Source organism: Tachyglossus aculeatus, chromosome X1 (genome assembly GCF_015852505.1).
Source record: "Tachyglossus aculeatus isolate mTacAcu1 chromosome X1, mTacAcu1.pri, whole genome shotgun sequence".
NCBI lineage: Eukaryota > Metazoa > Chordata > Mammalia > Monotremata > Tachyglossidae > Tachyglossus > Tachyglossus aculeatus.
In genome coordinates, this window is record NC_052101.1 from 59,900,719 (window position 1) to 59,923,670 (window position 22,952).

General features: G+C 46.5%; 1 protein-coding gene across 1 annotated transcript in view; it reads right to left on the reverse strand.

The window, feature by feature from the left end:
- PLXND1 (plexin D1) overlaps nt 1-22,952 on the reverse strand; it is a 162,663-nt gene that overhangs the window by 19,774 nt on the left and 119,937 nt on the right. Inside the window, 7 exon segments of the mRNA XM_038772458.1 lie at nt 8,342-8,540; nt 10,390-10,520; nt 11,065-11,172; nt 13,015-13,127; nt 13,570-13,677; nt 18,646-18,760; nt 22,635-22,784. Coding sequence (XP_038628386.1) covers nt 8,342-8,540; nt 10,390-10,520; nt 11,065-11,172; nt 13,015-13,127; nt 13,570-13,677; nt 18,646-18,760; nt 22,635-22,784 — 924 coding nt within the window.

Below are 22,952 nucleotides of genomic sequence, written 5' to 3' on the forward strand. Positions count from 1 at the left end.
CATCACAAATGTCCTCCGCTCAGCCTCGCGAGAGAGCTGGCCAAAGAATGGAGCCGAGTGGGCCTCCAGGAGGGGAAGAAAGGCAGGAAGGACGGAACTTCAGAGGCTCGGGACTTCCCTTGATTGTTGCAGAGAAGCAATAGTGTGGTCACCTAAGCCGGGGCCACCAGTGGGGAAGAGTTGGAACTAAAATCCCTTGCCCCTGGGTTTTCCACATAACTCTGAAGTTGAAGGGAAGGAGGGAAACTCGAGAATGAAATGCTCCTAGAAAAAAAGCCAAACACAGTGTAGTTGACTTTTCTGGGAAGATTCATTTTTCCTCCTAACAAAGAAACGTTTGGCTTTTCCTTTGATTGAGGCTGGTGAATTTTGCCTAGCAGCAGGGGAGAGTAATCAATGGGGACAAGGCCACACTGACCTGCATAATCCTGCTGCAGGTCACGGGGAACCCTGACAGCCAGTCCAACAAAAGGGGAACCCTGGTATCGACTGAGGAAGAGGAATCTCACAGGGACAGAAGTCAACCACAAAATGTTGCTGACTCGTCATTTGCCAAAACACTAAAATGAAGACTATGGCTAAGGAGTTAAACTTAATATGTCCAAAACAGAACCACTCACCTTCCCATCCAAACTCTACCCTTCCCTTGACTTTCCCATCACTGTAGACAGCACCACCATCCTCCCTGTCTCACGAGCCCGTAACCTTGGCATTATCCTAGACTCATCACTCTTATTCAATCCACATATTCAATCTGCCCTTTCCTCTTCATGCAAACTGCTACCACATTGATCCAAACACTTACCCTGTCCAGTGACTACTGCATCAGCCTCCTTGCTGACCTCCTGCCTCCTGTAGCTCCCCACTCCACTCCATTCTTCACTCAGCTGCCCAGATCCTTTTCACCAAAAGCATTCAGTCCATGTTTCCCCATTTCTCAAGAACCTCTAGTGGTTGGCCATCTAACTCCACATCAGACACCTTTTACCATTAGTTTTAAAGCAGTCGATCACCTTACCCACTCCTACCTTACCTCACTGCTCTTCTACTACAACCCTGCCACTCACTTTGCTCCTCTAATGCCAACCTACTCACTGTACCTTGATTCCGTCTATCTCACCGCCAACCACTCGCCCAATTTCTGTCTCTGGCTTGGGGCCTCTCACCCCCTTCATACTGACACCATCCCTCTTCCCACCTTCAAAGCTTTATTAAAATCACTTCTCCTCCAAGAGTCTTTCATTCATTCATTCAATCGTATTTATTGAGCGCTTACTGTGTGCAGAGCACTGTACTAAGCGCTTGGGAAGTACAAGCTGGCAACATATAGAGACGGTCTCTACCCAACAGTGGCTCACAGCCTAGAAGGGGGAGACAGAGAACAAAACAAAACATATTAACAAAAAAAAAGTAGAATAAATATGTACTAGTAAAATAGAGTAATAAATATGTACAAACATATATACATATATATATATATATATATACAGGCGTTGTGGGGAAGGGAAGGAGGTAAGGTGGGGGGGATGGAGAGGGGCAGGAGGGGGAGAGGAAGGAGGGGGCTCAGTCTGGGAAGGCCTCCTGGAAGAGGTGAGCTCTCAGTAGGGCCTTGAAGGGAGGAAGAGAGCTAGCTTGGCGGATGTGGGGAGGGAGGGCATTCCAGGCCAGGGGGATCAATCAATCAATCGTATTTATTGAGCGCTTACTGGGTGCAGAGCACTGTACTAAGCACTTGGGAAGTACAAGTTGGCAACACATAGAGACGGTCCCTACCCAACAGTGGGCTCACAGTCTAGAAGGGGGAGACAGAGAACAAAACAAAACATATTAACAAAATAAAATGAATAGAATGGATATGTACAAGTGAAATAGAGTAATAAATACGTACAAACATATATACATATATACAGGTGCTGTGGGGAAGGGAAGGAGGTAAGGCAGGGGGTGGGAGGGGAAGGAGGGGGAGGGGAAGGAGGTAAGGCGGGGGGGAGGAGGGGGAGAGGGAGGAGGGGGAGAGGAAGGAGGGGGAGAGGAAGGAGGGGGCTCAGTCTGGGAAGGCCTCTTGGAAGAGGTGAGCTCTCAGTAGGGCCTTGAAGGGAGGAAGAGAACCAGCTTGGCGGATGTGGGGAGGGAGGGCATTCCAGGCCAGGGGGATGACATGGGCCGGGGATCGACGGCGGGACAGGCGAGAACGAGGCACGGTGATGAGATTAGCGGCAGAGGAGCGGAGGGTGTAGGCTGGGCTGTAGAAGGAGAGAAGGGAGGTGAGGTAGGAGGGGGCGAGGTGATGGAGAGCCTTGAAGCCGAGGGTGAGAAGTTTCTGCCTGATGCACAGGTTGATTGGTAGCCACTGGAGATTTTTGAGGAGGGGAGTAACATGCCCAGAGCGTTTCTGGACAAAGACAATTTGGGCAGCGGCGTGAAGTATGGATTGAAATGGAGAGAGACAAGAGGATGGGAGATCGGAGAGGAGGCTGATACAGTAGTCCAGACGGGATAGGATGAGAGCTTGAACGAGCAGGGTAGCGGTTTGGATGGAGAGGAAAGGGCAGATCTTGGCAATGTTGCGGAGCTGAGACTGGCAGGTTTTTGTGATGGCTTGGATGTGAGGGGTGAACAAGAGAGCGGAGTCGAGGATGACACCAAGGTTGCGGGCTTGTGAGACGGGAAGGATGGTAGTGCCGTCAACAGTGATGGGAAAGTCAGGGAGAGGGCAGGGTTTGGGAGGGAAGACAAGGAGCTCAGTCTTGGATATGTTGAGTTTTAGGTGGCGGGCAGACATCCAGATGGAGATGTCCTGAAGGCAGGAGGAGATGCGAGCCTGGAGGGAGGGGGAGAGAGCAGAGGCAGAGATGTAGATTTGGGTGTCATCAGCATAGAGATGATAGTTGAAGCCGTGGGAGCGAATGAGGTCACCAAGGGAGTGAGTGTAGATCGAGAACAGAAGGGGACCAAGAACTGAGCCTTGAGGAACCCCCACAGTAAGGGGATGGGAGGGGGAGGAGGAGCCTGCAAAAGAGACTGAGAATGAACGACTGGAGAGATAAGAGGAGAACCAGGAGAGGACGGAGTCAGTGAAGCCAAGGTTGGATAGCATGTTGAGGAGAAGGGGGTGGTCCACAGTGTTGAAGGCAGCTGAGAGGTTGAGGAGGATTAGGATAGAGTAGGAGCCATTGGATTTGGCAAGTAGGAGGTGATTGGTGACCTTTGAGAGAGCAGTTTCCGTGGAATGTAGGGCTTTCCCCAGCAAAGCCCTAGTTCCCCTATTTCCTTACCCTTCTGTGTCACCCTTGCACTTGGATTTGTACCCTTTTTTTCACCCCCACCTTCAGTCCCATAGTACTTGCATACATATCCATAATGTATTTATGTTAATGACTGTAAGCTCCTTCTGGGAGGGGAATGTGTCTTCCAACTGTTATATTGTACCCCCCCAAGCACTTAATACAGTGCTCTGTACACAGTAAAGGCTAATAAATATGAGTGATTGATTCACTGATTGATGGTGTTTGGATCAAGGTTAAAGTTTGGCTGGGGCTAAGGCCTGTTAAAAGGCATTATCAGCTTTTTGTGTTCACAGCGAACGCTTCTGATCAGGCCAAATGATGGTCCTCATCTGTTCAGGAGAGAAGCAGCGTGGCTCAGTGGAAAGAGCCCGGGCTTTGGAGTCAGAGGTCAGGGGTTCAAATCCCAGCTCCGCCACTTGTCAGCTGTGTGACTTTGGGCAAGTCACTTAACTTCTCTGGGCCTCAGTTCCCTCATCTGTAAAACGGGGGTTAAGACTGTGAGCCCCCCGTGGGAAAACCTGATCACCTTGTAACCTCCCCAACGCTTAGAACAGTGCTTTGCACATAGTAAGCACTTAATAAATGCCATTATTATTATTATTATTCAAGTTTCCACTGTGGATTTTCGGTCACTTTCGCCTACAGAAGGACTGGCCTCTGAGACCAAAAGGGAGGGGAGAATAGGAAAGCAGGGTTACGCACCTCTTCCTTCAACACTCCCCAGAGCCCCAGATCTCAAAGAGCTGGAGAAACAGCAAGAAAAGAAGAGAGGAAAGGAAACTCTGAGGTGGAAGGCTGCTGGGGCAAGGCACCTCTAACAGCTCATGAGTGGGTAGATGTATTTTTAAATGGATCGTGGGTTTCTTTCCCCAGTGGGTTATATCTGATGCCAGCAGATGGGCATATAAACATTTTCAGAGCAACCATATGGCAAGGGACTGGAGAGAAAGGCTTTACATTGTGCATCAGCAATTGGGCCCACACACTCGGTTAACCCAGTCCTGTAATTCAAACACGTCAGGCTGATGGAAAGAGAGAACCTGAGGACTTGTCTGGGTTCCACTTGTCCCTGGGCTTTGGACATGAGACAAAGCTGAGCTAGTGAATTATGATTTCTTCACCTGACTTTTGATCCCTTCATTCAGTGCTTTTGGATGCTACTTTCGAGAAATGTTTCCAAAGGAATACCACCAAAAGGACAGGAATAACTGTGATTTCTGAGGTGGTGGAGAATTTCGTTTCAAATGCACTTTCCCTCATCTCCTTTATGTCTAGAAATCAGTGGCAATCAGTTCCCCCTCCCCATCGCACGACTTGCTCCCTTTGCTGTACCCTCCCTCCCCACCCCACAGCACTTGTGTATATGTGTATGTGTTTATATCTATAATTCTATTTATATTGATGCCTGTTTACTTATTTTGATGTCTGTCTCCCCCTTCTAGACTGTGAGCCCATTGTGGGCAGGGATTGTCTCTGTTGCTGAATTGTACTTTCCAAGTACATAGTACAGTGCTCTGCACACAGTAAGTGCTCAATAAATACAATTGAATGAATGAATGAACCCCTCCTCTATGGGAGAGATAGAGTACAATGTGACATGCAGCAGAGAAGCAGTGTGGCCTAGTGGAAAGAGCATGAGTCTGGGAGTCAGAGGACTTGGGTTCTAATCCTGACTCAGCCACTTGCCTGCTGTGTGACCTTGGGCCAGTCACTTCACTGTGCCTCCATTTCTGCATCTGGGGAGTCAATACTTGTTTTGCTTCCTACTTAGACTGTGTGCTCCATGTGGGACGAGGATTGTGTCCAAGCTGATTATCTTATTTCTACTCAAATTCTTAGTCGGTGCTTGGCTCAGAGTAGGCACTACAGTTATTATGATTATCACCACTATTTCTGAGAATCCATTCCAGAAGTCAACATCTATCTGACTTCCCATTCTAGAGCCGTTCGTTACATGTGAACCCATTACAGAAAGCTAGATAGCCACCCAACTGATAGGCATCAGCTAGTGCCAAACTGAGCAACAGCATCAAGGGAGACGCCAATAAATCACCGCCCCCCCACCAAAGGACCAAGCCACTTCCCTCCAAGGGTTTCTGTTCCTCTGTGTTTCCCTCTTTTGTCAATCACAGGGCTACTTGGCTTTATACAGCAATGAGATGGCAGCTGAATCTTTCTCTCCTACCGTTCATCTGCAACAAACTTCTATGTAGAGGAGGTTGTATCCAATGCTGTCTCTGAACACCTGCCAGGGTGGGAAGATGGAAAGATGCTCTCTCCTCAACCCCCTTCAATCTGGCTTCCATCCCCTACATTCCACCGAAACTGCCCTCTTAAAGGTCACCAATGACCGCCTGCTTGCCAAATCCAACGGCTCCTACTCTATCCTAATCCTCCTCGACCTCTCAGCTGCCTTCGACACTGTGGACCACCCCCTTCTCCTCAACACGCTATCCAACTTTCACTTCACAGACTCTGTCCTCTCCTGGTTCTCCTCTTATCTCTCCGGCCGTTCATTCTCAGTCTCTTTTGCGAGCTCCTCCTTCCCCTCCCATCCCCTTACTGTAGGGGTTCCTCAAGGGTCAGTTCTTGGTTCCCTTCTGTTCTCTATCTACACTCACTCCCTTGGTGAACTCATTTGCGCCAACGGCTTCAACTATCATCTCTACGCTGATGACACCCAAATCTACATCTCTGCCCCTGCTCTCTCTCCCTCCCTTCAGGCTTGTGTCCCCTCCTGCCTTCAAGACATCTCCATCTGGATGTCTGCCCACCATCTAAAACTCAATATGTCCAAGACTGAACTCCTTATCTTCCCTCCCAAACCCTGCCCTCTCCCTGACTTTCCCATCACTGTAGACGGCACTACCATCCTTCCCGTCTCACAAGCCCACAACCTTCGTGTCATCCTCGACTCCGATCTCTCATTCAACCCTCACATCCAATCCGTCACCAAAACCTGCCGGTCTCACCTCCGCAACATTGCCAAGATCCACCCTTTCCTCTTCATCCAAACCGCTACCCTACTGGTTCAATCTCTCATCCTATCCCGACTGGATTACTGCATCAGCCTCCTCTCTGATCTCCCATCCTCCTCTCTCTCCCCACTTCAATCTATACTTCATGCTGCTGCCCGGATCATCTTTGTGCAGAAATGCTCTGGGCATGTTACTCCCCTCCTCAAAAATCTCCAGTGGCTACCACTCAACCTACACATCAGGCAAAAACTCCTCACTCTCGGCTTCAAAGCTCTCCATCACCTCGCCCCCTCCTACCTCACCTCCCTTCTCTCCTTCTACAGCCCAGCCCACACCCTCCGCTCCTCTGCTGCTAACCTCCTCACTGTGCCTCGTTCTTGCCTGTACCACCGTCGACCCCCAGCTCACGTCCTTCCCCTGGCCTGGAATGCCCTCCCTCCGCACATCCACCAAGCTAGCTCTCTTCCTCCCTTCAAAGCCCTACTGAGAGATCACCTCCTCCAGGAGGCCTTCCCAGACTGAGCCCCCTCCTTCCTCTCCCCCTCCCCCCCCACCCTACCTCCTTCCCCTCCCCACAGCACCTGTATATATGTTTGTGCAGATTTATTACTCTATTTATTTTACTTGTACATATTTACTATTCTATTTTATTTTGTTAATATGTTTTGTTTTGTTGTCTGTCTCCACCTCCTAGACTGTGAGCCCGCTGTTGGGTAGAGACCGTCACTATATGTTGCCAATTTGTACTTCCCAAGCGCTTAGTACAGTGCTCTGCACACAGTAAGCGCTCAATAAATATGACTGATTGATTGATTGATTTCCTAATCTGAATCTACTGCAGTAGGAGCCATCCACATTCTTGGTCCCAAATGTTCAATCTTTATTTTCCTTTCCTTCTCCTGCTCTAATCCAGCCCGATAGACAGAAAGCACAGCTGGAATTTATTATTTCACTCACAATCCCAGGCAGGGGTGGCACAATTTCACTCGCAATCCCAGTGAGGGATGGCATAAAGCTCCTGCCAACCACGTCAGCATTGCAGCCACCACAACTTTTGCCCTAGAAGATTCAATGCCACAGTTTTTTCCCCAAGAAATGTTTTTCTTACACAATTTCCACTTTCTGAAATATTAAAAAAATAAAGTTCATTCCCCGCCCCCACCAAAACAACACCACCACCAAAACTTACCAACAACACAATAAGGCAGTTGCTGGGGCTCTGTTATAGTCCAGACATGGTTACCCAGTCCCAGGGGTCTTCAGTCTCTCTCAGCTCTGTGTTGGGGGGGGGGGGGGGGTGTGTGTGGGGGTGTGTGTGTGTGTGTGTGGGTGTGTGGGTGTGTGTGTGTGTGTGTGTGGGTGGGTGGGTGTGTGTGTGTGTGTGTGTGTGTGTGTGTGTGTGTGTGTTTTAAAACCATCATTTTTCACTTGCCAATTGAACTCCCTGGGCACTTTACAGTCCATGGAAATCACATACTTTCCTGACTCCCTGCTCTGCAGCTTTCATCCCCGAGAGAATTGACTCAGCTCCAGTTTTGACCAATTTGAGATTTATTTCCAGGGTTGGGGGCTTGTGTGGTGAGTGTCCGTTTATGTGAAACATATTGAAAAAATCACATATAACTAGCCTACTTACTACATTAACTTGCAGGGGCTGCACAAAGCATTATGAAGACAGAATGACTTAGGAACCTTTGACTGCTGGCTGTTGTGCTGCAGGTTTTGCAGATGTGAGCCATTGGTAATTGGCCAAAAATGTCTATCCCCCAGGCTTGGGAACATTCTTTTTTTCTCTTTCATGGTGCAGGTTAAGTTGGAAGTTATATTTCCTTCAGCTTTTTCAATAGAAACTTCTTTGTGGGTCTTATGCCATATAATTTGCATAGAGCTGGGCACATCCTCAATGTTCAAACATCATCAATAGATGATATTGGGGCCAAAAAAGGGTTTCTCTGGCTGGCAGGAAGATGGATAGAAAAGGCCTAAACTGTAGTTTCTGGTGTTTCCAGAAGTTGTCCTCCTCTACTGCACACCCCCCCCAAAACACACACACACACACACACCCCCTTTCCTTACCCGGAGGTAACTGTACATGCAAATAGACATCCAGTTCGTGAGCATCTTCTCCACCACTGACTCTGTCCTCCGCAGCATCAGCTTGGGGTTCTTGGAGGCTGAGGCATCGATGAGATCCACCAGGAGGTCCTTCATGATGCTGGTATAGTATTCTAACTTCCCATGCAGAGCAATTGTGAGCAAAGACGCCAGGTTGCACCTGAGGAAACGGAATCTAATAAGGCTACCCTACACTTGTGACCCCATGGTAATAATAATAATAATAATAATAACGTTATTTGTTAAATGCTTACTATGCGCCAAGAACTGTTCTAACTGCTGGGGTGGATACAAAGCAATCAGGTTGTCCCACGTGGAGCTCGCAGTCTTAATCCCCATTTTACAGATGAGGGAACTGAGGCCCAGAGAAGTTAAATGACTTGCCCAAAGTCACATAGCTGACATGTGGTGGATCCAGGATTAGAACCCATGACCTGACTCCCAAGCCCATGTTCTTTCCACTGAGCCACTCTGCTTCTCTAGTAGGATCTAGTGATGCTATACTATGGGAATCCAGTCACACTGAACTACCTGGATTCAATTGTTCTGTAAATGGATTATATGGCTCTACTATTAAGAGAACCAAAGCCCCAAAGCTAGTAGGATCCAAAGCCAAACAGCGGTCTCTTACTGTTGTACTGTACTCTCCCAAATGCTTAGTACAGTACTCTGTACACAGTAAATGCTCAATAAATGAATGATTTCGTAGTTCACCCACTTTTCTAATCACTGTAGCCATACCTTCCCCCCAAGACCAATGCCTAACTGTTTAAATGGTGAACCCACAGGGCAAGAAGCTGTCGAAGCATTTTGGGGGATGTGGTTGGCATCGAATACATGTTTATTGTTACTGTTACAATCATTACTACGCATAATTACCATAAGGCAAAAGGTTCTAAAATCACATCATGAGATTCCCAGAAAGCTTTTAGATTTTGGTCCTCTGTTTTCTGATGTTGAAGATGCTGGAAAGGGAAGGGTTTTGGAAGAGGAGGTGAAAGCCTGTCCTAATCAGACTAGGGCTGAGAGGTTAGGAAGATACTTTGAGGTGTGGGGAGGGAACAAGACACCTTGTAATAGGTTGGAACCCTGTGAGAACCTATTCAGGAAAGGGTACAGACAAAATGTAGGTCCTTGAGGACAAAGATCATGTATATTAACTCTATAATACTCTCCCAAGTGCTTAGTACAGTGCTCTCGCTTCTCACTGTGCTTCGATCTCACCTGTCTCACTGTTGACCCCTGGCCCCCGTCCTGCCTTCTGCCTGGAATACCCTCCCTCCTCAAATCGGCAGACAATGACTCTCCCCCCTTCAAAGCCTTATTGAAGGCACATCTCCTCCAAGAGGCTTTCCCAGACTAAGTCCCACTTTTCCTCATCTCCCAATCCCATCTGCATCACCCTGACTTGCTCCCTTTGCTCTCTTCTGACCCTCCCAGCCCCACAGCACTTATGTAATTGTATTTATTTGTATTGATGTCTGCCTCCCTGCCTCTAGAGGTGAGCTCATTCTGGGCAGGGATTGTCACTGTTTATTGTTGTATTGTTCTTTCCCAAGCATTTAGTACAGTGCTCTGCACACAGTAAGTGCTTAATAAATACAATTGAATGAATGAATGTTCTGCACACATTAAGCACTCAATAAATACCACTGATTGATTGATTACTTTGATCTGAGAAACATTTGGGAGGCCCAGATCACTGAGAGACCCTCCTTCCATGGGCAAGGAGCAACAACTCTGCTGTTAGGGCTATTCCATAGGCTGAGAAGCATTGATGGGTACTGAGTGATTTTAATTTTTCAGACCAGAAGACCACCACCCCAGGGAGGAGAGGTGCCCAAGACTCTCTAGGTCTCCACCTGAAGCAGATTTGGCCACTGCTTCATTATCTGCCCTGTACTTTCCCAGAGGCTGTTAGGGCTCAAGCCTACTGGCCTGGCAGTAATCTGAGAGAATTTGCAAAGAACTGAGGAAAAAAAAAAGGCACTTTCTATGCCTGTCCCAACCTGTCTCGAACTGCGAAGTCTTTCTGCTGCTCCAGTGCATGGACGAAGACAATCAGGAAGTGTTTATTGTTGAGCAAGGTGGAAAACAGTGCAATCCCTTCCTCCATATTGGGACGGCAGCTCTCAGGAATCTAAAGGGAAGGAAGGGGAGTAAAGCTTCTATGGGTGCCTGTCCATCCTCTACCTGCCCCGATTTGGGCACTGGGTAATAATAATAATGATGGCATTTATTAAGCGCTTACTATGTGCAAAGCACTGTTCTAAGCACTGGGGAAGTTACAAGGTTAGCAGATTGTCCCACAGGGGGGCTCACAGTCTTAATCCCCATTTTACAGATGAGGTAACTGAGGCCCAGAGAAGTTAAATGACTTGCCCAAAGTCGCACAGCTGACAATTGGCAGAGCCAGGATTTGAACCCATGACCTCTGACTCCAAAGCCCAGGCTCTTTCCACTGAGCCACACTGCTTCTCCCCACACCCCACACTGTGAAGAGGGAGGAAAGATGGACATCTAAAGGAGCTGAGCACCCTCAGGCAAGGTTGGGGAAATACCTCACTCTGAAAGACTTTCCCATTGGCCTGAAAGTTGGATGGGGAGGCGGGAAATGCCCTACTCCAGTGCCTCCAAACTACAGCAGACAGCATTATGATCCTGTGTGTATCTAAAATACTCACTTTCCATTCTCCCAGCAGCAATGGATGGGTTTCCTGGACCCGTGAGCCCACCTGGGAGTTGTATGGCTGGGAAGGCAGTATGTAGCGCTCCTCATATAGGGAAGAACACTGCAGTAAACACATATCACAAGGAGGCAAAGAAGAGATGAAATCCTGCCCAAGAGGCTGATGTCCAGACCCTATGCAGCCTTCAGGACAAATTAGGGGAGGTCATACAGAGGGAAGATACAGGTGGTGCATTTTAGTTTTTAATAAACCTGTTAAAAACAGACATAATTTTTAAATGGCAATCAGCCCCGCAGGAGGTGAAAGTTTGTTTCTAATAATAATAATAATAATGGCATTTGTTAAGTGCTTATTATGTGCCAAGAACTCTGCTAAGCACCACGATAGATACAGGATAATCAGATCGGACCAGTTCCTGTCCCACATGGGGATCACCACCTAAGAGGGAGAGAAGACGGGTATTGAATCACCATTTTACAGATTGAGGAAACAAACACAGAGAAGTTATGTGGCTTGCCCAAAGTAACACAGTAGGCCAGTGGAGGAGTCAGGACTAGAATTCAGGTCTCTGGTCCCCTAGTTCTAAGTTGGACAGGAGCTGTATCCAACCTAATTATCTTGTATTACTCCCACTTCATACAGTGCTTGGCACATAGTAAATGCTTAATGAACAGCACGATTATTATTACTATTATTTCCATTATTATTATTTCCCCCAGGCCATGCTGCTTCTCAGGCAACATAAAAAAATAACTGGAGGGAAAACATGGACAGCTTGTTTTAGCCACCCTAAAGTGGCAGAGATTTGGGAAATACAAAAGTTATCATTTGGGAGATTGGGGGCTCCTATGGTTTATTCAGTAATGGGTTTAAGAGCTCATGTTTTTCATTTCAACCCTTTCATCAACCCCCAAGAGGGAATAGGATCCTCTCAGGTGATGAGGAGAAACATGCGGGATTCTCCTGATGACACAAGGCAAAGCAATGGTGAGAAAATTGGATCCAGCCTCACCACCCGACAGAACCAGAATCGAAGGAGCCATGTAGCCTCCTGTTATATAGGTACTATACATAGCATATAGCCCTTCTGGGATGAAGCATAGAAAGTGATTAAACAGTATTACACGTAGAGCTGGGGTGTAGTTGCTTAGGGCAAGAGACGAAGCACTCTACGATGGACCGAAAACTCTGGAAGAGTTGTTGCCATTCACTTTGGACATCGGGGAAAACTCAAATCCAGAATCTTTCCAGGACCCCAAATGGTTCGGCCTGGGTTTTATAATGATAAACGATAATTGTGATATTTGTCAAGCACTTAATATGTATCAAGCACTGGGCTAAGTGCTGGGGTAGATACAGGATAATCAGATCGGACACAGTCCCTGTTGCACACGGGAATCACGGTCAAAGTAGGAGGGAGGGTAGACTTAAAGGACATTCTCCCCCCTCCGGACGAAGAAAGCTACCTCCTGAAGTCGTATGCTCTCAGCGGCTGTGGCAGCTTCCTCTTTGTCAATACACAGTCCAATGTAATGACTGCGAAATGCTTAGTACAGTGCTCTGCACACAGTAAGCAGTTAATACAATCGATCGATGGATGGATTGAGACTCACTGGACTTAATGTGGCTTAAGCGATGTGATATGCGACAATTACCCTAAATGCAGTGGTTGGGTACAGTACATCAGTGATGTACCGACACTGAGTGGCTGGGAAGAGGAAAGGTGGGGGACTGTGACATTTCAAGTAGAGGAGTGGGATTTTAGGGGATCAAAGCCCCTACAGGTGAAAAAATCCCTCCCCCAAAGCTTGGATTCCCTGCCCTCCCGCTGAATGGCAGTCCCATCTATCTCAGTGTACAGTGAGTGGTGGAGGGAAACAGATTTAGGGCACTGTGGTCTGGTGAATGGGTAGGCCTCAACAGAAATGGTGAAGGGCAGCTGACCTTGGGAAAAAATGTGCGGGTCACGAAATGCTTATACTCCAAGAAGGGGATCCCCTGACTGCGATTTAGCTCCTTGGTCAGGTCCGTCATGTCCGTCTGTAGCTCGGCGAAGCCTGATGGAAGGGCAAGGGAAGGAAAGAAAGTTAAGAGACTCCAAGATCTCTCAGCCAGGAAACCCTGTAAGTAGCAGGGGTGGTGAGCAGCCAGCTGGAGCTGCCCCTAAACCTAGGCTCTCTACCTGTCCAGGTTGGCCTTTCAACAGCTTCCTTCCTGCTCTGCAAGGACAGTTAGGGACCACCTTTGAGAGAGAAGATACGAAGACTCCCCCTAGATTGTAAGTCCACTGTGGGAGGAGGGAAAGTGCCTACCAACTATCTGATATTGGGCTCTGCCAAGCTCTTAGTACAGTGCTCCGCACACAGTAAGCACTTAAATATGATTGATTGATCGATGCATTGAGACTCACCAGGCTACTGAACCTGCCCCCCACTACATGCCAAGTAGGGAATCTGCTTGAGTGGTGGATTCTCTCTTTCCATTTGCAATGTATACTACCTTTGCGGATTTCTTCACGGATCTGAGACTCCATTTCCTCCATCTGCAATAACGTTTTCTGCCAGTAGCGTTCAGCCCGACGACTCTTGTTGCAGAACACAAATAGGCCTGGAAAAGCAGCAGAGACGTAGTCTGGAAAGAGTCAATGCTCCCCAACATCACCAACCTCACACATTTGAAATGGAGAATAAGCTCCGGGAATTCTAAGTATCCTGAACCTGGGAAAGGTTTCAGTCCCTGGACTGGACAAGGGATTTAGTCCTCAACTGAGAGAGACCTCGCTTATTCAAACTGCATTCCACCCAACACTTGAGCCAGATTCTCCCTTGGGTGTCCTTCCTCCCTCCCCCGAGAACGTGACGTGTTTAGGGACCCTCTGTGAGAATTCTGAAGGACTGTGCAGCAGTGCCCTGAATGGGGAAGAATTTTGTCTAATTCATTCAATCATATTTATTGAATTATTACTGTGTGCAAAGCAATGCACTAAGTGCTGGGGAGAGTACGATATAACAATAAACAGACACATTCCCTGCCCACAGTGAGCTTAGAGCCAGTTTCAATTTAAACTAAACCCTATTTTGTGCCATTTGTTTCAGTTGGGCTCCAGGAACTTAGGAAGCAGTGGCTCCAAAAGGTCGAGAGCTGGAATATCTTGTCTATTTCCAAGGTTTCAGTCAGTCAGTCAATCAATCAGTTGTATTTATTGAGCACTTACTCTGTGCAGAGCACTTCCTAAGTGGTTAGGAGAGTACGGTATACCAATATACAGACATTTCCTTCCCACAAAGAGCTTACAGTCTAGAGCCGGAGACAGATATTAATAAAAAAAATTACAGCTATGTACGTAAGTGCTGCCGGGCTGCGGGGGGGGGGGGGTGAATAAAGGGAGCAAGTCAGGATGATGCAGAAGGGAGTGTAAGAAGAGAAAAGGAGGGCCTCTTGGAGGAGATGTGCCTTTAAGAAGGCTTCGAAGTAGGGGAGGTTTAGGATGAAACCTCTGTAACACAACCCTCCTTTTATACCACCACATTCCAGCTGAATAGTGAAGGGCTTTCACAAAGATTACTTAGAAAGCAATTTGTACAGCAGTACAGTGAGCTTCTGGAAGGGTGAAGAGGGATGTTTGCCATTGGTGGAGAGTTATAACAGTATTACAGTACAGGAGGCAGGACAACATAAAGGGGTAACACCAGCCTGGAACTCCCGTCCCAACTCCATAACTGGACCACAGCTCTCCCCACCTTCAAAGTCTTCCTAAAATCCCACCTCCTCCAGCAAACCTTTCCCAGTTTGACTCGCAAATCACATCACAACACCAGCACATCAATCCATCCACCTCTAGAATGTACATATTTCTATCTTCCCTCAGCACTTAATGAATATACATAGGATCAATTGTATAGTCAATGTATTTATTCTGATTACCCCGTTTTTAAGTATTTTTCTGTCTGTCTCTCCAATTAGCACACCGGATCCTTGAGGGCAGGTACCGTGTCTCATGCTTCTCTCTAGACTGTGAATGTGTCTGTTTGTTGATATATTGTACTCTACCAAGTGCTTAGTACAGTGCTTTGCACTCAGTAAGTGCTCAATAAATACGATTGAATGAATGAATGCTTCTGTTGTACTTTTCCATGTATTTATTAGACCGGTGCATTGGACCCAGTGGGCACTCAAAAAAATTACCTTTACTAAATAGCAATAAATGTTTCCCTGTCAGGTTTGCACCTGGAGAGCACTCCACCAGTCTTGACTACAGGAGGGGGAGTCAAGCAGAGGCATACCCATTCCATTCCTAGTCTGGGCAGTGGCTAGAGAGTGGAAGGCAATCTGCTACAAGTAAAAACTCCCCTGTGCCAGGCAGCAGCGGCATGGGAGAGACTTGAGGGCGGATATTCAAGTTTATTGCTTGGAAGAAGGCAGTATTTTTACCAAGAAAATTCTATGGATACACTACCAGAACAATTGCAGATGAAGTTGGGGTGTTCTGGGGGAGATGTGTCCATGGTGTCGCTATGGGTCAGAGACGACTTGACAAGACAATATTTTATTGTCCCGATAAGACAAGACAATAAAAGTTGGAAATGCATGTAAGAAATGCCAGTTCATTGCATATGTGGACATGGTGACTGTACACGAACAAGTCCCAGTTGATAATTTAAACATATTTAATAAATGCTAGCACCTATATAATCTTCCTACACTTTAAGACAAGTCCCAGTTGATAATTTAAACATATTTAATAAACGCTAGCACCTTTATAATCTTTCTACACTTTAAGTGCTACCAATGACTATTTGGTTTTTAGTACACACAGTGAAGGCACTCTATTAAAGCAGAGGGAAGCTGGCTCAGAAACGTGCATTTCCAATGCAAACGTGTTTTCCTACTTCAAAGCTGCTTTGTGCCCGAGCTGCTGTACACCGAGAAGAGAGCAAGCAGCCCATGCCAAGGGGTTGCTAGAGAAGGTGCTTCCCCTGGCTAGATGTCCGGGGGCTGTGGTTTGGATGTGGAGATTTTTTTTTTTCCCCACTAAAGTAGAAGGGGGCTGGGGGATGTAGGGAGAGAGGAATATTAAGAAATAAAATCCTGCCCCAGGTTCAGGAATATCTCCATTGGGGGTGTCATTGTGCATTTAGGTTTGTTAGGAAATGGAAACTACTCACCAGGAGCACAACTCAGAATGGGCTTTACAGGGTGGCAGCCTCTCTCATGGCTTTGCCCCCTGCTCTGCTGCTACTCATGACCAAAGCTCGTAAAGCTTTCCGGACCACTATTTAAGAAGAGCCACTCTCATTCTGGCTTATGCTGCCCAAACTATTCTACTCAGGCCCCTTTCCTTAGCATAAACTTTAATCACAGACTCCTCAGGCTTGAAGAGATTCAAGGAAGTTATTGAATTAACCACTGTCCCATTCTCCCAGGTGAGAACAATAAAAATACTTATGCACAGACTTTGAACTATCCAGGAAGCTCAGGTGGCCCAACGTCTCGGCCATCTGTGCTTAACTAGAGGATCTTGACTTTTAGATACTATAATTCTCCTTTTTTTAATGGTATTTGTTGACCATTTACTATGTGCCAGGCACTGTATTAAGCACTGGGGTAGAAACAAGTTAATCGGGTTAGACACAGTCCCTGTCCTACATAGGGCTCACAGTCTTAATCCCCATTTTACAGATGAAGGAACTGATGCACAGAGAAGTGAAGTGGCTTCCCAAGGTCACACAGCAGACAAGTGACAGAGCTAGGATTAGAACCCAGGGCCTTCTGACTCCCAGGCCTGTGCTTTATCCAGTAGGCCATGCTGCTTCTCTATAAAGATAAATATCTATGTAAAAAGCATGCAATCCAGAAATGTCAAACTCATTCCTGTAGATGAGTCTTTTAGACCATTATACATTCAAACATCACCACATTTTTCAAAGGTTGAAAACTGCTAATGAATTCTCCGTAACATTACTAGCTCCCTAATACATTATCGTTGTTATTCGTAAGTAGAATGGAGGGAATGAAATTAGCAAATAGAACCATATGTATTAATATCATGTATATTTAATATTAGGCCTTCCATTCTACTTACAAATAACAATGATAATGTATTAGGGAGCTAGTAATGTTATGGTAGGGACAATGGTCTGAGATGAGCAGAAAAGAAAGCCACAGGGAGATGGAGGGCAGACTCACCTACTCACTAGAGTGTCCATCCCTGTGGAGGAGAGAAAAATAATCCTTCCTCTATATCAGCAACTCCTACTCTAGGCTGGAGGGCCTGCTCTCTGGGGTTTCCCAGAAACTCCAGAGAAAAGTCCTGGGCAGCTGTAGGCCTTCGACCTCAATCAGCATGGCTCAATGGAAAGAGCCTGGACTCTCAGTCAGAGGTCATGCGTTTGAATCCTGGCTCCGCCAATTGTCAGCTGTGTGACTTTGGGCAAGGCACTTCACTTCCCCCTTCTAGACTGTGAGCCCGCTGTTGGGTACGGACCATCTCTATATGTTGCCAACTTGTATTTCTGAAGTGTTTAGTACAGTGCTCTGCACACAGTAAGAGCTCAATAAATACGATTGAATGAGTGAATTGAATGAATAAATGATTGAATGAATGAAAAACCTCAGCTGCATCTCTCTTTCCGGTTGTCAGGTGGCAAGTCTCTGGAGAGGTGGGGGGGAGGGGGCGCTACAGGAGGTCACATGTGGCCCTCAAGTTTGACCTGCCTGATGTGAAGACTAGGTACTCTCCATGACAAGCCACCCTGTAGAGTATTTGTGAACACCGAGCAAGGTGGAGTATTGTACTCTCCTGAAGAGCTCAGTGATATTGGGAAATTAATACATTAATTCATACACCTCTACACTTCCAAATGCAGTCAGTGAATACTTAACTAAACACTATCTCTAGCACCTTCCAGGCCTTCAGTTGTGCATTCCATCTTCTTATTTATGGGTGGTATAGTAAGTGTAACCATGTCAATAAAAGAGAAAACCCAATTGTCCAGAATATTCAAATTAGCCTCGGTCCCTTGCTTTCTGACCAATTTGTGCCCGGGGAGTGGAATTCCCTGCTGATTTCCTTTTCATTCCTGTGGACTGCTTACATAACGGTGGAAATTATCATCTGTGGTTCCTGGTTATCATATCTGTGAGTAGGTATCTGTTTGAGGAGGGACTCTGACTATGACTTGCTGCTTTTTGGGTGGGAGTCCGGGAGTGCACAAGGAATAGTAAACACCTAGAGAGCAGGGGTCAGGTCTTTTAACATTTATTTCCTGTTCCCAAATGCCCAGTACAGTGTTGGCACACAGGGGCTCAATAAATACTGTGGTTAATGATGGTGAGGTCTAGCCATGAGTTCCCTTGTCAGCTTTCTCCTCAAACTGGGGAAACACAGGAGGTTCTGGGAAAGGGGCTTAAGGCTCTTGGCCTGGTCTTGAGGCCCGGTATAATTTCGGAATGGGGGGTGAGGAGAGAGGGAGTCAACTTGGCCTAATGATGACTTCTGCCTGTTAGAGTGGAAACAGCTGAAAATGCTACTAAAGAAAAAGGGTAAGTCTGTCTAAGTTCCTTCCCCTTTCTTACCGACAATTGACAGAAGAAGCAGGATACTGCAGATGACGATAGAGACGATGATGGCTGTCTCAATCCCTCCCAGTTGCAACATTGCAATGGTCTGGTTGAAATTCCCAACCTGGACCTAACCAAAGGAAGGAAAAGAAAAGGCACTGATCAGTGAACAAACAGCCAGAGTTCTAAGCTGGGCTCCGGGGAAAGAAAGCCTTCCAGTTTCCAGGCTTAAATGAAAACTCAGTGCACCTGCCCACACCCCATATGAGAGGACTGAGGTAGTCAATCTTAATCTCTGATTGGGACATGGGCTCAGAAAATGAAGGAAAGAAGTAGGCCTGGTTTTGGAGGAGAATCCAGCTTACTGTGAGTTCTTAGGAGACAGTATTCTTCTATTAGTACATATATCCTATAGATTGAATGCTCTATCAGGATCATTTATTGCCCTCCCAAGGCTTCTCTGTGTCATGTTTTGTTATTCAGGGCACAGCTGTAAATAACCCCATTTGTTCAATGGAGAATTGAAGACCCAGGAAGAACAAAGATCCTGACTATTGTTATACAGGGATTTAGAAATGGGGCTGAGATGAGTGTCCTGCTCCCCCAAATCTACAGCTCTAGTTCCGCTCTCTTGTCTGCTGTACTAGCTCACAATCCCCTGCCTTCATGACGTGGCCATCTGGATGAACTGCTGGCCAAAACTGAATTCCTAATCTCTCCGAAACCCTCTTCTCTTCCTCACTTTCACATCATGGTTAACCACACCACTGTCCTCTCTGTTCCAAAAGCTCATCACTCTCCTGTCATTTCTGGCACTCAATATGTTCTCTCCCTCCTTTTTATCCACTCTCTTCTCCCACTACACCCCAGACTGGACACTTCATTCCTCTCAGGCATACCTACTCACTGTACCTTATTCTTGTCTCTCCGACCACCGACTTCCTGCCTGGAATGCTCTCCCCCTTCATGTCCGATAGACCACAGCAATCCTGATCTTCAAAGCCCTCCTGAAATCAAATCTCCAGGATATCTTCCCCAATTAATCTCTCGTGTCTCCCCACCTTATGTCCCTCCAGTCAATCATATTTATTGAGCACTGTACTAAGCACTTAGGAGAATACAATATAACAGAGTTGGAAGACATGTTCCCTGCCTACGAAGAGCTTACAGTCTAGAGGGAACTGCCAATTCAGCACTCTTGTACCAGTTAATCACTTAAGTATACTCAACCTCCCATGACAACTCTCAACCTTGCACACACCACTGCTTAAGCAGTAACTCATGTACACATCCACCTTTTCCTCTTTTTTCACGCTGGATTGTAAGATCCTTGGGGGCAGGGATCAGATCTACCATTTTACTGTGCTTTCGTGCCTAGGAGAGTGCTCTGCACAGTGTAGGTGCTCAATAAATAATATTGATATTTGACTTCTGATCTCCTACATTTAGTCTAGCTCTGTGTCTTACTGGTCTTTCCCCTCTAATAGTTCAGGAGTGGGTTTTTCAGCTCTTTAGAAAGTTCTCCAGGGGGAGGAAAATCCAGAGAAAAACAAGTTGACTAAACAATCTTTAGACTTCTCCCTGATAACCCTTCTGGACTCCTGTGATCTTTCTCAGGAAGCACTGGCATCTTTCTGTTTCTACCTACTCATGGGCAGCCCTCCAGATGGGATTTATTTTGGTTGTCTGAGGAGGCCGGAAGCCAGTTATTTGGGGAATGCCTCACTGCTATTTCCCAAGCTGAGCACAATGCAGAAACCAGTTCTTTGGAAACTTGATAGCTTGGCCAAAGCCAGCAGAACAAAAATTCCTCCACTTCATTTTCTAACAAGTAAATCAATACAAAAGGCACATAGGGTTTCTACTTGGAGTCTGTCACGGACTGAGGAGACAGCACACAGATCCCCTGTCACTGCTTGTGGGCAACAGAAATATCATTCCCTTTTTCTCTTGCCCTTATGGTTTAAGACACTCTGGGAAGCATTCCTCCCTATTTCTAGTCTTGACACCATCACCACCACCCCCTATACGCACAAACACACATGAGCACACACATGCACACACACACATGTATGCATTCCGTATCCTTCCTAGTCACTACCTACAAATTGGCTTCTCTTTCATGGTCCCTGGCATGGGAGCCAATGTGGGAGCCAAGAAAAAAGCCAAGCCATGTGGTGATGAGAATTTAGACACACTCCGAAATTATAATAAGAGCAGGCTCATTTTCCTTCCTAGATATTTTTCCATTGTCAGCCCATTTACCCCAGCCCTGTGTGGAGTAGAGCCCCTGGGTCCAGCCCTAGAAGGAATCTGTTATGGGCTGAGGAAACAGCACACAGCTCCCCTGTCACTGCATGTGGATAACAGAAAAATCACCCCCATTTTCTCTTGAAAAAGTCTGGAATTTCATCAACAATCGTATTTATTGAGCGCTTACTGTGTGCAGAGCACTGTACTAAGCACTTGGGAAGTACAAGTTGGCAACATATAGAGACAGTCCCTACCCAACAGTGGGCTCACATAATGCACAACTTACTAAGCCTTTAGGCAAGGAAGGCTTTTGGGTTTTCAGAAGCTATTAGGGCATTCCCAACCTGGTGACCAGGACTGGGCTCCAGGGTCTTGACTCTTCCCATCTCAAGTAGCCACCTAACTTGCACTGTGATAACCAGTAAAACCCACAGATGCCATTGCTCCCATTTTCAGAGGTCATAAGTGCCATGGGAGTATAAATTATCCTCTCGGAACTAAGGGGACCCTAAAAACCTGTCATCCCCAACTCCCTTGGCAAAAGGCCTTTTTATCCATGTTGGATTATGTCCTCTTGCATCCATTCCACCGGCTTTTCCATATGTTCTACAGAAAGGGAATCCTCTGGGGTGGAGTGAGCAGAGTCCTGGGCCTGTGAGACTGAGGCAGACTTTCCACTTGTGAGGAGATATCTCTTGGCTGTGCCTTCCCCATTTTCCAAGGAGACAAGAATAGGTTAAACCCCCCAAATTCAAAGGCCTGAAAGGTCTTTCACAACTTTTATCTTTTCATTGGAAGGAAGAGCTAGGGAGAAAGGGTCAAAGTAACAAATCTGGAAACTGGAAACAAAATTAGCTCCAGTACAGATAGGAACTGAGAAATTTTATTCCTTCTGATGCCGGTTCCCAATCACTAGCACTCTTCCCTGATTTTAGTAACTGACTGTGGGGATTTTGGGGAGAGGAAGAGAAAGAGGAAATGAAGCAATTGCTAGAGGGAATTAATCAATCAGTAATACTCATTGAGCTCTCAATCTCCAGATTCCTTAATCCCTGACTTTTCTTGGGACCCAACAAGAGAGATTTCTGTTTAGTTTTCAAAATACCCCCCAGAGGACCATCAAAGACCATTGATGACCAAGATATGCATGGAGGAAGATACAAGACCCTATTTTGTCACCATAATCTCCTGCATTTTAACTAGTAGCAGCGTGGTCTAGTGGAAAGAGCAAGGGCCTGGGACTCAGGAGCCCTGGGTTCTGATCTCGGCTTTGCTACTTGCTTCCTGAGTTAATTTCTCTGGGCCTCAGTTTCCTCATCTATAAAATGGGGATTCAATCCCTGTCCTCCCTCCTCCCTCTTAGACCATGAGCTTTATGTGGGACAGGGACTGTGTCCAACATGACTATCTTGGGTCTACCCCAGTGTTTACTATGGTGCTTGGCACATAGTAAGTGCTTAACAAATATTATTATTATTATCATTATTATTACACTACCTAATTTGATTTAGTAGAACTAGCACCTAGGGAAATTTCTGCTCCTCTAGAAATTTGCAGGTGCCTTAGTAACCAATCAGGGCAAGGCAAGAGTTACACAGTCAGCCATCTTGTCCATCCACCTGGACAAGTCAAGTGAATTGCAAGAGTCTTACATGAGAATTGGGACACTTGAGCTCTAAGTGACTTTTGCTAACCTGAATATTCCAAGCCCCACAATGGTCAGGGACGTCCCTACCCATTTGCCCTCTTACCGTGATGGGCAGCTGCCTCTCGGATGTGCTGAGGGACTCGTTGACTGAGCAGTGAATGACTCTATCTGAGACTATCTGGATCTCACATGAAATCTGTCCGATTTTCACTCGGTACTCATGGCTTTCCAGGCCCAGACTGTCGGGTTCTTTCTGTTATTAAAAAAAAGAAATGAAAGAAAATAAATGAAATAGGAAATCAGCCACTGTCACCCAACTCAGGTGGTCATCCTGCAGGTTTGGAGACACTTAGCTTGGCTTCCCCAGAGGAAAGCGGTTTCCAGCCATCTTACATTTCCCAGGTGTTCCCGCAGCCACTCT